Source organism: Grammomys surdaster, unplaced genomic scaffold (genome assembly GCF_004785775.1).
Source record: "Grammomys surdaster isolate TR1022 unplaced genomic scaffold, NIH_TR_1.0 137, whole genome shotgun sequence".
Taxonomy (NCBI): domain Eukaryota; kingdom Metazoa; phylum Chordata; class Mammalia; order Rodentia; family Muridae; genus Grammomys; species Grammomys surdaster.
In genome coordinates this window covers 13,093,306-13,107,846 of record NW_021604595.1, presented here as the reverse complement: position 1 = coordinate 13,107,846, position 14,541 = coordinate 13,093,306, and the positions used below count along the sequence as shown (strand labels likewise).

At 44.3% G+C, this 14,541-nt stretch overlaps 1 protein-coding gene across 1 annotated transcript in view; it reads right to left on the bottom strand.

The window, feature by feature from the left end:
* Positions 1–14,541, bottom strand: part of F13a1 (coagulation factor XIII A chain) — a 165,649-nt gene that overhangs the window by 15,534 nt on the left and 135,574 nt on the right. The window contains exons 12-13 of the mRNA XM_028763226.1: positions 13,068–13,355; positions 7,838–7,998 (exon numbers count right to left, since the gene is read on the bottom strand). Coding sequence (XP_028619059.1) covers positions 7,838–7,998; positions 13,068–13,355 — 449 coding nt within the window. The remainder of the gene's footprint in view (positions 1–7,837; positions 7,999–13,067; positions 13,356–14,541) is intronic.

The following is a 14,541-nucleotide window of genomic DNA, read 5'->3' as shown; positions in this document are numbered from 1 at the left end:
AGAGAGAGAGAGAGAGAGAGAGAGAGAGAGAGAGAGAGAGAGAGAGAACTGAAGGAAGGAAAAGTTTGAGAAAGAATGAAAATGACTTAGGTTGGCAGTTTGATTCACAGGATTTATTAGATTCACCTAACAGTCCTTATCTGAAGTGCTTTCAATCATGTCTTCCACGTATCATTGGAAATTGAATTTCTTCCCTCCTACTCACCCCACGGTCACTGCTGGAAATAAGCTGTTGCTTGTTTGTAAACTGCTCACCAGCTGCAGGGCAGGCACTGCTCTCCTCTAACGTGTAGGCTGTCATTTACTAAATGATGCCAACAGTTTTGCCAAGTTCAAGCCATGTAAAAGCCCATGCCAACAAAGGTGGTAGTCACTAGCTCAGGCGGCTTATGTTAGACTTAAATGAATTAAAATGAAGTGAAATTTGGAAAATTCTGACTTTGATGGAACCTATGTTTTGGGGGATTCAAAAACCTCATTGTGACTAACATACACCATATCGACAGCATGGATTTAAAATATCTGTCAGTGTAGAAAGTTGTATCAAGTCAGTTAATCTACACAAGAATTATAAATATCAAGTCAATCTATACAAGAAATATTGGTAAATACCATGAGTTTGCAGATAAGGAAATGGGGTCACTGAGAAGCTATGTAGCTTACTTAAGTTCACACAGTAAGGAGGAAAAGGAGACATGAATATAATTAGTACTAGGTAATTGCTTAAACATATCCTGTCCTAATTCTGTTTAATAACAATAACACAACAGATGACTTACAGTTGTTTTTACTTAGTAATACAAGGACCTTGCCCATCGTTTTTTTCTACTTTGGCCATTGAATCCTTGTAACTCTAAGAGCTTGGAGATTCACATTGTTATTATTACCTCTATTTTCTTGGTATTAAAGCAAGACTTAAAAGCTAACTAGAGCTAGTAAATTGGAAGAACTGAACCGGAAATAAATCTAGGTCTTTCTGACTTAAAACATTCTCCTTGAAACGCCACCCACACTGTGATCTCTGACAGATGAGATAAAAATAGCAACCCACCGAAGAATCATTTGCAGTGTTAGCTTTTCATGTTATCGCTAAACCATCCTTTGAGGGCAACGGTTCTAAGTTGACCCTGAACTATATTTGAAAACACAGCTACCACCCACCTTTTTCTTTTTGACTTTGTGAGGAAAGAATTTGATTCCCTCACCAGTGTGGAATGTGACAAGGTGGCCTTGGGGCCTTGAGGTTCATTACCAGATTATAATGGGATTTTCTATTTAGGGTAAAGTTGGGGAGATACTTTTAACAAGAGATCCAGTAGCTTACATGTCGTGGAGATACAGGGAAAGAAGATGTGGTTGCTTATTCCAGATGCTTTCCTTTGTGTGTCTGTCTCTTCTAAGATTTAGAGAAGAGCAAGCAGGAAATGCACAGAGCAACCTGCACTTTGGGTGTGGCAAATACTTGAGTTCACACAGTAAGGAGGAGACTGAGACCTGAAAGCAATTGGCACTAGAACATTGCTTAACCGTATCCTGTCCTAGCTCTGTTTAATAACAACACAGATGACTTACAGTGCTTTTTACTTGGTAATATGAGGACCCTGCCCATCATTTTTTCTTACTTTGGGCTATTAAATCCCTGTTGCTCTGTGATGCTTCCTTTTCTTTCTTATGCAAACACTGTTATACAGCTGTCCAGAGAGGTGAGACAGGAGTGCACACATCAGAGCCTTGGAGCTCACACAGTCCAGAGTGTACCTGCTCTGTTGACACAATTTACACTGTCTCCCTGCACAGCTGTGATCCTCTCTGATCAACAGCTGTGGATAGGTGTAAGCACAGAAAGCTGTGGTACAAGTCCCTCAGCTGGCATTCTCTAGGAGAAGACAACTTCAGAGAGGAGAAGAGGCTTCCATCCTTCCCCCTTCCCTTGCTCTTAGAGCTCCCTTCTTGAAGGAGAGGGCTAAGTTCTTGTGATTGGGCCAGAGTCCCTGTAGAGCAAGGAGGTTAGCACGAGTATTTTTTTTTTTTATTGGAAACATGCAGGATAATATGGTTTGGATCTTAAATGTCTCCCAGAGGGCTTAGGCTACAAGTGTGAGATGTGGAGACACTAAGGATTAGGGCTTGTGGACGAAAGTTATGTCACTAGCAGTGTGTTCTTGAAGGAGATACTGGGACCCTGGCCTCTTCCTACTTTCATCTCTTCCTGGATATTGTATTTCTCTGCTACATGTTCCAGTCACTGTGCGGCATAAATAACTGACCAGAGACTGACGCTCTGAAACTGTGGGCCAGAGTCACCCTTTCCTCCTTTGAGTTGCTATATATGAAGTATATATCATATCATATATGTGCACATACACATAACAAAATAGAACATATATAACATATATAATAACATATATTATATATATTATGTACATATTTGTCACACTGAGAAGGGAAAGTAGTCTAAGTTCCGAAGCCTTTAGCATAGGGCTCAGGGATAATAAGAACACGGTTTTTGTTTTTCTACTTGCCATTAATGAAAAACCTGAGACATTTAGGTTCCTGTAGAGCAAATAGGAGCCTTATCATCCCTTACCTAGACATCGTTAAATGGCTCAGGACACTGACTATATTCCAAATGGTTCCCCCCAGTTTTAATTTGCCATCTGAGACACAGGTGTATAAGTTAGGATACTGGAGGAACATGGCCCAAGTATTCACCTTGGCATCTTCCCTGCCTCATTACACAGACATGCAGAGTCAGGGTTTTAAGATGGCCTGGCAACCTCAGCAAGAAGCATAGCAGCATCTAATGAAAGGCTCTAGACGGAGCATAACAGTATGATCATTATTGAGACAAACCATGCTAGTATCTAGGGTTAGATGAAATGGGCACAGGGTTGAATCGTAACATATCTTGCCCAGGTAGGGAAGTCTTCCCTTTACATAGGGGGTGAAGCTTTTCATCAGGCTATGGGCTTGGTGAGTGGGTAGACTTGTCTCTCTGAGCCTGGATGCACACAGCTCATGTAGGTGTAAGTGCTGGATGAGACGGGGTCCTCCCTGGATGTTAGTTATACAGGGGCTCAGCAGTGGAACTTCTCACGTGACCTACTCTTACCATCCCCATGGTAGCTGTGAAGCTGTTATTAGCTCAGTGCCTTCTAGGTGGGTGTGTGGGCCTGGAGGCCTGCCCTGGCCCTGTGCTTGCCTACTTTCCTGTACAGTTGCTGCTGCACATCTTGAGCATGAGAATCACTAGCCCTCATTGTTGAGAACCAGAGAATCCTGTTAAATCGCTCTTCATACACTGTGGGTCACAGTACTTCGGCAAAGGTGTATGTAGTCTGCAGACCAGCTTGCTTCCTTCTGTGGCCCCTCTTCTCCAAAAGGCAACTGCTTATTGACAATTAAAATGCTGGGGAGCCTTTTCCCTAAGACTTAAGCAGCTTTTGACAATCCACACATGGGAAGACAGAGAAAAATTCCAAGTCTGCTTTTAATAAAATATACTTTTCTCATCAAAATATTTTGATAGCATGGGAAAAGAGATGTATGCTCATTAAAGTTTAATGAGGTCTCCCCCTGCCATTTTCCATATGAGGATCACACACCATGACTCATGAGTGGTGGGTGCTGGGCATAGTTAATTGGGAACAAATTTAACTCAAACCCAGCCTCTATTGCCATGGGAATGAATGAAGCCCGAGTTGTGCCCATTATGATGTAAGAACCTGGCTACAGGCCCATGTGGTTTGGTGGATGGTAGCTAAGATTCAGATGGCCAGATCTAGTATCATCCTAGAATGTCTATATTTGCATTAAAAAGGGAGATGGGGGGGACATCTGGATTCTAGCTTTCAGGCATCTCCATTTCTGAGATCAAACCTAAGAGTCTCAGAAGGCAATGTTTTGGAGCCAAGACTTTGTATAACTCTTGGGAGGCAGAGTTTCCACCAAAGCCTTGTTCATGGAGCCCACGACAAAGCTTCATCCAACACATTCGAGACTCAACTCAAAATGTCTCTACACGATTTGCTGAGACTATCTTTAGTCTTGCCTGGCTCCCAGTCTTCACCCTAAACAAAGCTACTTCTGTGGTCTGCCCAACCCTTCACACAATTTCCCATGTTTTCCTCTAGTATCTAGATATTTCTCCATCTCTGCTGGTGGAATGATAAGCATTTATTGAAGACAGCCTAGTCCCTTGAACTAAATTCTTGGTAATTCATCAGAGCTGTGATCTCCCAACTTTGCAACCCACAAACCTTCCTGTTCATGCTGCCACTGCTCCTGCTTCCTATAAACATCCCAGTGTGAAGAACAGTGTGGCCCAGAAGTCTCACATGTACACCAAGAGAGACCTTTTGAGAGGTTACTGTCCTTCCCTGATCAGATATGTCCGTGAGATGGTCACTTATGAAGAGAAACAACTATAGTTAAGAGCCAGTGGCATGTATCAACTGTTTACTGTGACATTGTCATCACACATCCTTGGCCCAGTCAACACAAAGGTGCCATGATGTAAGAATTGCTATTTCCATTCTCACATTAGTAGAAAAACAGACTCTGTGAGGTTCAGTGACTTGGTAGGGTTACATGGGTGTTCTGTGGAGAAAACAGCTTTAAATTCTCTTGGTTACAGGACTCGTGGTTTGCTCACTGTGCTATAAGGCACTAACTTCTCTGGGTTTTGGTACAATGAAGGTTACAGTAATACCTACCTCTCAGATAAGATGATACAAGGGCATTACTAAAATTCCAGTGCTTACTATCTCTCAGCTGCTTTCACTACTATCAGCATGCTCGCCTCCCTCTCCTTTTGCCTGCAGAATAAAGCTGGAAGAATCTGTCCTTCTAACTACCTCTTCCATGTTTACCCTGTAACTGGTATATCCATACCCAGCATCTGTGAGAGGCTCAGTATGCTGTGAGCCCATCCCTGCTTCAGGGGGATGAACAATGTATTCTAGCATTTTCCTAACATTTGGTGGGGTGACATGTCATAGGTGATTTTGACCATGTTTTGAACCATTGTGGGTCTTGTACTTTTAGTGTTTTGGGGGGTTCTTGTTTTATGCCATTTATGTGACTGAGTTCTCTGAAGTGGTCTCCTACACAATAGTCCAACAGAGTATTTTCCTACCATTTAAGAGCACCCCAAGAATAAGTCCTTTCCCTGACTTCCTGAGCTCTCTCCATCACTTCCAGTGCATGACTGGCTTTGGAAGGATACAGCTCTATTTCACTACGTCTCTGGTGTCACAGGTGGCTAGTACATTACCCATAGTTTCTGAAATCTAGACCTGTCACAGCTGGGTAATATCTGAGTGGCGTTAGGGTATGCAGTCCCTTCCCCTGGCACATCTCTTCCATTTTTGGATTTACTTTAACCTTGAAATTAGTGGAATTTAATGGTTAAGGCTGTGGGCCAATGCTTCATCTATAGTTTTTCCAGACAAGCTTAACCCTGGGCAGTATCAGATTTTCTCTCCCATGAAATGGCCTTGACTCTGAGTTTCCACCAGAACTAACAACCCTGCTTCTGTCATGGAAATTAACCCAAACTGAAACCAACCAAATCTGGTTCAAGTCCTGCCCTGGTCTACTAACTTGTGGAATGAAACCTCTGTGATTCTGCCATGGGGAGTTCAGTTGCTCTTAAAGACACCTAAAAGATAGAAAATATTCAACCTTTCTAATTAATAATTCCCCAAAAGATCAAAGGTATCAGTTTCTTCTATACACACATTTTATTATCAGTGGTACAATTAAATTCTATTTTGTGCTGTGGTCTGAATACTTAACAGCTTGGAAAGGCTTCTCCTGAGATCTTGGCAGGGACAAGCCATTGCTTTATAATGAGGTGAACATGAGAACTGCCTCTAGTGGGAAAGGCAGAGATCTGAGCATGGGCACAGGCTCTACTTAACATCCCCCTAAGAGCAGCAAAAGATGCCTTTGCTATGCAGCAGAGGGACATCTTCAAGGTTTCTGATGACGGGGTAGTCAGTGTGACTCCTGTTACTGTGGTCCCTGTTCCCCGAGCTAATGAATTCATACTCTTGTGGCAACATGGCACTCCTGGAGCAACCCAAGTGGCCTGTTTTCCTGTTTAGCATTTGTATCTGATCCCACCTACAGCATTTTGATTCCCCCCTCAGCCTATACATCTTCATTTGCATTCTGCATCTTAAGGCCTGTTGTGCTGACAGTACCAATCACAATAGGACTATGGTAAGTGGCTCCAGTTCAAGAACAGAAGAGAGAGGATGACGTAGACCTTCCTAGAGGTACAGGCTCTGACATTCTGTTCTTCAATGGGTCCTACACATATTTAGGTTTGTGTGAGCCCCATCTTGGGGTGGTCCATGTACCATCTACACACAGCCAGACTTTGAGAAGAAGTGGACAAGGCAGTTCTCATCCTGCTTCTGTAACTGGACTGCTAGGGTTGGAGACCTAGCTCTACGTCTACCATGTGATCTTGCACATGTTTTACAGCCTCTCTGCACTTCAGGTTTCTTAAGCATAAAGTGGAAACACTCGTACTGCTTATCTGTAGGGGTTATTGAATGTTAAAATCTCAGTTATATATGTGAGATGCTTTGATAGCAGCTGCCAGGGCCAGTATATAAGCCAGCAGGCTCATGATACAAGTGAAGCAAGTGGTTTATGATACACAAGGCTCATCTCTCACTCCTGCCCAGCGCCCCATCTCTGAGACCACTGGGATTACTTGGTTACTTTAGGGTACTTCTTTTTTGTTTTTGTTTTTCAAGACAGGGTTTCTCTGTGTAGTTCTGGCTGTCCTGGAACTCACTCTGTAGACCAGGCTGGCCTCGAACTCAGAAATCCGCCTGCCTCCGCCTCCCAAGTGCTGGGATTAAAGGCGTGTGCCACCACCGCCCGGCTAGGGTACTTCATGTTAGGAGGATTTATACTAATCACTCAGTCTCTTACGAGACGAATGCTTTCCAGACATCAGGGAAGTTCTTTAAGGCCATATCCAGATGGCATAAAATTCCACTCTCCAAAGTGACTGGATGCTTGCCTTCCAGTGCTTGGAGGTTGTCTTGGTAAGGCTATCTACTGATGCCACTAGAAGCTAGCCTTGCTGCTGAGAAGCAGGTAACCCATTCCCTTGGCTTTCTTTTACCAACCACCCTGAGCAATTTGAGAAAAATATCTTTTTGTACTACCTGGAAAACTAACTGTGCTCACTGCACAACTAAAGCCATGGACCAAGTGGGAAAAACAAGCCATTGTGACAGAAGCCAGAAAACTTGTCATCTTGGTGAGTGGGGAGGACTGTGAACAGGAAAAAGCAGGAAGGAACTTTCTGAAGAACTGGGAATCCTCTGTATTTTCACCTAGCTGGTGCTTTTAATGGCATATGTATACTCAGCTATTGCTCTCCAGCTGTACACTTCAGCTTTCACATCCTACTGCATACAGTCACACCTCAGCAAATGACATTACTGCCCCAAATGCAAAAGGGACAGTGTAGGTAGTTTGCAAGCCTGACCCACTTTATTCTGAAGACACAGAGAGTTCTGAGTCTCGGTCTCCATCACACATCTTTATCTTCCTCCACAAGTGTGTTTATACCACGGGTTATATTTATATCTGCAGTCACATCTATATATTTAAATAAGGAGAGAAGAGGAGTGTTACATGTACGTGACTATATATAGAATGGCTTGCTTCTTTCAAAGAACAGGAGGATCCTAGCTCCATTTTGCCTTTTTGGACACCCCATCCTCCCCCGACATGCACACACAGTCTGGCTACCTGACTAAGCATTTTGGCCTCCTTTCTTGTCTGAGATGTGATGTTTACTGACCTTGATGGTGACCTTGGGGATAGTCAGCAGTACGGACTTTTGCTTGGCCAGGACATCCTTGGTCTCATTGATACGTGCCGTGACGAAGAAATGCAGAAAACCCTGTTCCAGAAGGTGGCTCATGTACTCACCTGCTCTGACCAGTACCTCCTCTTTATTGGCTGGAGGGAGGAAAAACCAACAAGGCTGACATCAAGATCTGGACGAGATGGGATATAGCTTACTTTCCCTCTCCCATCCTCCCCTCGTTAGCATGCAAGTCATCAGGACAGCAAAAGTCAGTACAAAGAGTCCATCTTGTCTCACAAGTGAAGAAAGAATATGCTGGAAATGTAATAGTCAGTGAGGTCTTACTACAGAAAAGAGTTATCACACTTTCCAAGCATTGTCTTTGCTGCTGTAAAATGGAAAGTGTAAACCGAGATATTAAAGGTGGAGCCTAGGAGCTCCCTCTCTCCTCTTTGATTGGGAAGGCCTCTGTGTTGAAACCCTACTGCTCACTTTCAGGGTAGAGGATAAGCCCTACAGAATGGCAAGGAGGATGGGAAGTAGTCTCATTCCCCTTTCAATCTCCATGGGACTGAGGATGCAGAGTTGTATCTGTAGCCTGGGTCTATTCACTTACTCTGTGGCACCATTTCCCATAGCCCAGGATTCTAGAGCCCAAAGGGCAGCTCTGCAGGCTGAATCTAGGTATGTATGTCCATAGAGACAGTGCATTTTGCCCCCTGGTGTTTCCAGGGATAGTAATAAACAGTGGTTTTCTTCTGGCTTTTCTTAGGGGAAAGAGTTTGGCTACTAGGTGTCCTTAGGGTAGCAAGATTTGTCCATCTTTTTTGTACTCATCTTTGCAGAGGCTCTTATCACCACTTACAGTCTCAGCCTCAGGGCTCCCTTCCTCTTGGAGGCAGACCATCCTCTCAGTCACGGCACTGAAGAAACGGGGCTGTGCACCAGAGCCCCAGAGAACAGTGCTCCTGAAATAGTCCGTTATATAAGTGCCATGTTTTGCCACCGCACAAGAAATTGTTCTAGATAAAGTTTATTAAACGCGGCAAGAGAAGGAGGAATAGATTTTCACTGTATGAGTGGTGGAGATGGGAGGCTGCCAACATCATTTATGGTGTCTGGGGAAAGCCAAGGGAGACACAGGCTGGAGCTGCCTCATCTCTTCCAAAAAGCAAAGGAAACTAAATATAGCCAAGTGACAATGATAACACCTTTGAAGGTACTGGCTGGTTTAAGTTATTCAAATCTCCCAAGCTGACTCTAGCCCACACATTCCCTTTAATCACCAATTTGAAAAGTCTGCTTCCCATTCTCCTTAGAAAACTTTATTTGCAATAGAGGCACTGAAGAATGCTTGATTAGGGTCAGACATGTGTGATTTTGCAAAAGACTAGGATTTACTTCAGATTGCAACATGCGTTTTATTGCATGCAATTGATGCCACCTATCTACATTAATTAGTAAATTAGCAAAAGAAGAATGAGGCTCTAATTCCCTTGAAGTTATCTGGGACAAGCCCTGGGTGGGCGGACTGATGGAGCTGTATTAAAATCGACTTGGGCTTAGGTTTGGTCCCTACGTGAGTGATTCAGTAGAGGAATATATTACATCATTCTAATCAATTAACACATGTAAAGTTATCCTCCCACTTTTAATTTTTGCAGAGGGAAAGGCTTATTTTGGCTTATGATTTGAGGGCATACAATCCATTACGGTGGGAAGGCCCAGGAGCAACCATGAGGCTGTAGTGGCTGGTGGTGTTGCTTCTGCAGCCAGAGAATGGCTTGAGTCTGTGCTTTAATTGGGTTAAGGAGACAAGGAAGATTGAAAGGGTGCATGTGAGGTTGGGAAGGGGCTGTGCTCTATTTCTGGTGTAGAGAGATGTGATGGATTATAGACAATTCCACTCAGGGCCCCAGTTCACACCCATTGGTTCAATGCCCTTGCCCAAGGGGGATGTAGGTTCTGTTACCTTCATGTCTTTAACCATATTAACCCAACCTGAGTTTCCCACTATGTTGGAAGGTAACAGGAATGCCAAGGCATTTTACACATGTTATGGAGGTTCGTCCACTCCTTTCTCTCATGTGCACAGGCCCATCAGGTGGACTCTCTCTTCAGAACATGTGCAGATTGGACTTGTTCTTAGCACTGTCAACACGACCACCACATTTCAGCTGAACGACCGTTACACACATCCTAACTGGTCTCCAAGTTTCATCCCTGTTTCGTGAGCCTCTTCACGGCAGCCAGTGTGATCTTTCTTATTAGCTTAATTTAGGAAAACTTATCATTGTGTGTGGGCACAAGTGTGTGAGTGGAGATCAGAAGACAAGTTACAGGAGTTTGTTCACTTCTGCCATGTGGAGGATGGAGCTCAGGTGGCCAGGCTTGGTGGCAGGGAAGAAAGCCCAAGTTTGTATGAAGAATAATCATTATATGAGTTAAGCCCATTACTTTTCACTGGCTGCTTCTGTTCCTGTTTCAGTCTGGTTTTGTTAGTGTACTGAATGACAGAGGCTTGGACATTTATACAGAAAATAGATTTAGTTGTCTCATAATATTAGTGGTTGGAGTATCCAAACAGCATGGTGCTGGCATAACAGGAAGGGAACTGGCCATGTGCACAGGGACCATGCTTACAGAACAGCTCTACTTTATAATAAGCTGCTCTCTCAGGAACTGACTCACTCCACAGACCAGTACCAACCTTTCTGAGGTCAATTAGGATCACATATTCTAGTCATCTTCTACAAGGCTCTGCCTTTTAAAGGTTCCACTTTCTCCTATCATCAGTTTTCACACCGAGGACCAAACCAAGTCAAACAAGAATGGTTCTCCATCCTGTGTGTCTCATTGAGCACATTAGATATCCCATAATACCAATATGATTCTTCTGCTCGAATAACCTCTTTAAGGTTGCTGTTTTCCACCCTATTTTATATATGATTTTGTGATTGTAATGCCTGCAAAGCCAACATGCCTCTCCCTCTTAGTCTATTTTGTGTTTTCCTGTTACACATATAACCAGGCGATACACCTGCTAGCTTCCTCTATAAGACCAGAAACTCCGCAAAGAGGTGCACTTCCCTGTGTCCAGCAGATGCTAAAACCTGGATGCTCCAGTTTGCTTTCTGTTGCTGTGTTAAAATACCATGGCCAAAAATAACTTAAGGAGGAAAGGAATATTTGGCGACAGTGGAGGGAAGACAGGGCTGGAGCTCCAGGTAGGACTCCAGAGGCAGGGATGGAAGCAGAGACCAAGGAGGAGTGCTGCTTACTGGCTTGCTTCCTCTGCTTCTGAGCCAGCTGTCTTATATAGTCCAGGACATCCATCCATGGGCGGTACCACCCACCATGGGCTGGGCCCTCCTGTATCAATTAGCAATCAAGAAAATGCCCCACAGTCATGCTAACAGGGCAAACTGTTGTAAACAATTCCTTCGATGAGGTTTCCTCTTCCCATGTATGTCAATCAAGATTAGCCATGACACTAGCCTGGCAGGGAATGGGCTAACAATTCTGTAGTGTGGGTGATATTGCTCCCATATACAACTGAGAGGAGAGAGCCCAGTTCACTTAGGCAACCTGCCCAGGGACACACATCTAGAGGGGATACAGTCATGCCTTGTATTCAGACTTATCTAATTCCCAGAATCAATGTGCTTGCCTGATCCCAGGGAGCATGGGAGCTGTTTCCTCTTCAGTCCTTCAGGCTGACTACTCTTTTGGATGAGAAGCCTTTCCTATCCCTTGGGATTAAAAAAAAAAAGCCAAATCTAGTTTCCAAAGAAAATGCCATGGTGATTTCTCGACTGCTAGCTATATCACCAAAGTTAGAAATACTCGTCTTTTTCAATTTAGTTTTCTTGAAATCCAAATTTTTAGGAATAGTTTTTCATTTTCTCTGGGAACACATCTCTGGTTCTGCTGGGGCTAGGGAGCTCAGGAACAACAGAGATGTGTGATTGGCTCATTGGTGGGGTGGGGCCTGCCCACATGTCTCTGGTTTAGGAATAGCATTGCTTCTATACCTCCTTTCCTCTCCTCTCTCCTCTCCCCTCCTCTCCTCTCCTCTCCTCTCCTCTCCTCTCCTCTCCTCTCCTCTCCTCTCCTCTCCTCTCCTCTCCTCTCCTCTCCTCTCCTCTCCTCTCTTCTCCTCTCCTCTCCTCTCCTTTCCTTTCTTTTTTTTCAGGACAACATGTTGGGTCCAGAGATACAGTGCCCAAATTGTCAACTGCTTTCCAGTTTTCTCTGACTCAATTCTCTGCCTACAGAAGTTGTCTCTGTTGATTTGTGTGTGTGTGTGTGTGTGTGTGTGTGTGTGTGTGTGTGAGTTCAATGTAAGGCTGAATATCTTGTTCACTGAATACTCTCAGAAAAAAACGAGACCTTTCAAAATTGAAATCTCTGTGTCAGTCCTGCCCTGCTTCAAGAATCCCAAATTCTTACGGCAATGAAAGGCTCAGATATCTGTATGGGAGGCAGGGAGAATGAACAGGAAAGAGATTCTACTAGGGATAGCTTTGAGCGGACTTTGGGACAGCACCTAGTATCTCTTAGGCTTCCTCTTCCAGTGGTCATCCCTGGATCAGGCTGCTCAGTTATAAAAAAAATAGCTTTGAGGGGAGCAGAGCTGGGGTGGCTCAGTGTATCAAGCCCTTTCCACACAGCAGAGGACCAGAGTGTAGATCTCCAGTGTTCATTTAGAGCTAGTCAGCCATGGCGACTGGCTGTAACTGCTAGCAGAGGTGGATCCCCAGTGCATCCTAGGTAAACAGGGTAAGTAGAGTTGGTGAGCTCCAGGTTCAGTGGGAGACTCTGCCTTAATATGTAAGGTACAGAGGAATCACGGGAACGACTGAGGTTGATGTAGCCTGTGTGGCAAGTTCAGATCTCCAATACAGGTTCTGTTTCAGGAGGTCTGGTGGGGCCTAAGGCTTGAGATGCTGGTGCTGTGGGTTCATAGACCCCACTCCAAATATCAAAAGATGAGTTTCCATTAAATTTTCCAACTCATGGTACTCTAGGCTTAAAAGATTTCAGCATTCATTTCTGTTCACGAGCCACCAAGATAAGAGGACTGGGTGTTTTCTAGAACTGCCCCCTCAGTGTGGCCCCTAACACAGAGCTGGTGAGAACAAGAGCTTTGACTGTATTGCCAGCAAGACATAGAACGAGGCAACAAGCCCTGGAGAGACCCACACATTAGTTGGCTTACAGGACAAGGGATCCAGTGTCACTTCAAAGGACTCCATCTTGAACTCTTTCTTGGATACCCCAGTGTAGAAGGTGATGTTGCCAGAAAGATAGGCATTGATGGTATACAGATTGGAGCTATTGTTCTGGAAGGTGATAGTTACTTTGAAGTCCTTTCCCAGCACAGCATTTTCCACATCAAAGTTCATGTTCACATCAGACCTCGATTTGACAACGCCTTCAGTGTTGAGGGTCTTCTTGGCTCCATACATCAGAGCAGTTTCAAGGGCTAGTCTCTCTTCTTCTTGGCCTAGGAGAGATCCACAGGTAATGAAAGGGGAAAGGGAATACACGCAATGGGGAAGATACTGACCCAAAATGCACTCTGCCACCCTTGCTGATTGACGGCCTCTGAAAGCCAGTCAACCTCTCTCTCATAGAAAGGTAGGCATAACCACTATCGCCAGTCTAGGTTCTGCAAAACCAAGTTTCCAGATAGGTAGTGGCCACCCAGGCTGTCAGAATATGTGATGTCCGGGTAGGATATATATGAGGGTGCTGGGGGTTTTGCACCAGTGGGCTAATCTCTTGGGTCATTATTTCTGGGCTTGGCAGGTGCCAAGTTGCTTTGCTCTCTGAGTCCCTGTCAGGAAGTTAGAATTTAGGGTCATCTAAGCAAAGATTTAGGAGATAGTGGCCTCTTGCTATGCCACCTCCTATCATGGATGTTTCCATCAGCCATGGACTTTTCTGCACTCAAATGTGATGTGTCCCTTCAATCCTTCTCCTATTTAATTTCTTCCATTTTCTCTTTCTTGAGATGACTTTCAGGGTGGGATGGGTCCTTCTCTGTCCTCCTATACTTCCTGAAGTGCCCATCAACCTCAAAAGTGTATTACATCAAGATACTAGGTGCTGGTCAACTGTTCATCTCCTTCCCAAGGACTCCTGGGTCGGATCCATGGATGAATCTTGATTTAAGCTGAAGATCGACAGCTTTCCTGAGCTCACGAAGGTACTGAGCCCTATAACTTTGTTACCTCAAAATTTTCCAGCTGCCTCTCACTGAGCACAAGGATTTGAAGCACCACTGATGGAATGCTGCTCTGTCCTAATACAGTATGATGCTTAGGTATGGTTTGAGCAAAATATTTTATGGCCAGTTTCTAGAGGAATAGTAGTGGGGATAGAGAGGAAAGAGAGGGAAAGGATCTGCTCTAGGGAGAAAGGAGAGAGAGTGGAGAAGGAAAGTGAGGAAGAGAAGGTAAGCATGGTAGTGTGCATCTATAATCTTTGCACTTGAGTGTCTGAGGCAGGAAGATAATTCAAGGACAGCCTGAGCTACCTAGTGAGATTCTGCCTCAAAAACCAAGGGCTGGGAATACAGCTCAGTGGAACAACACTTGTTAGCATGAACAAGGTACTGTTCTATATACAGCTCTTCAAACACACACACACACACACACACACACACACACACACACACACACACACAC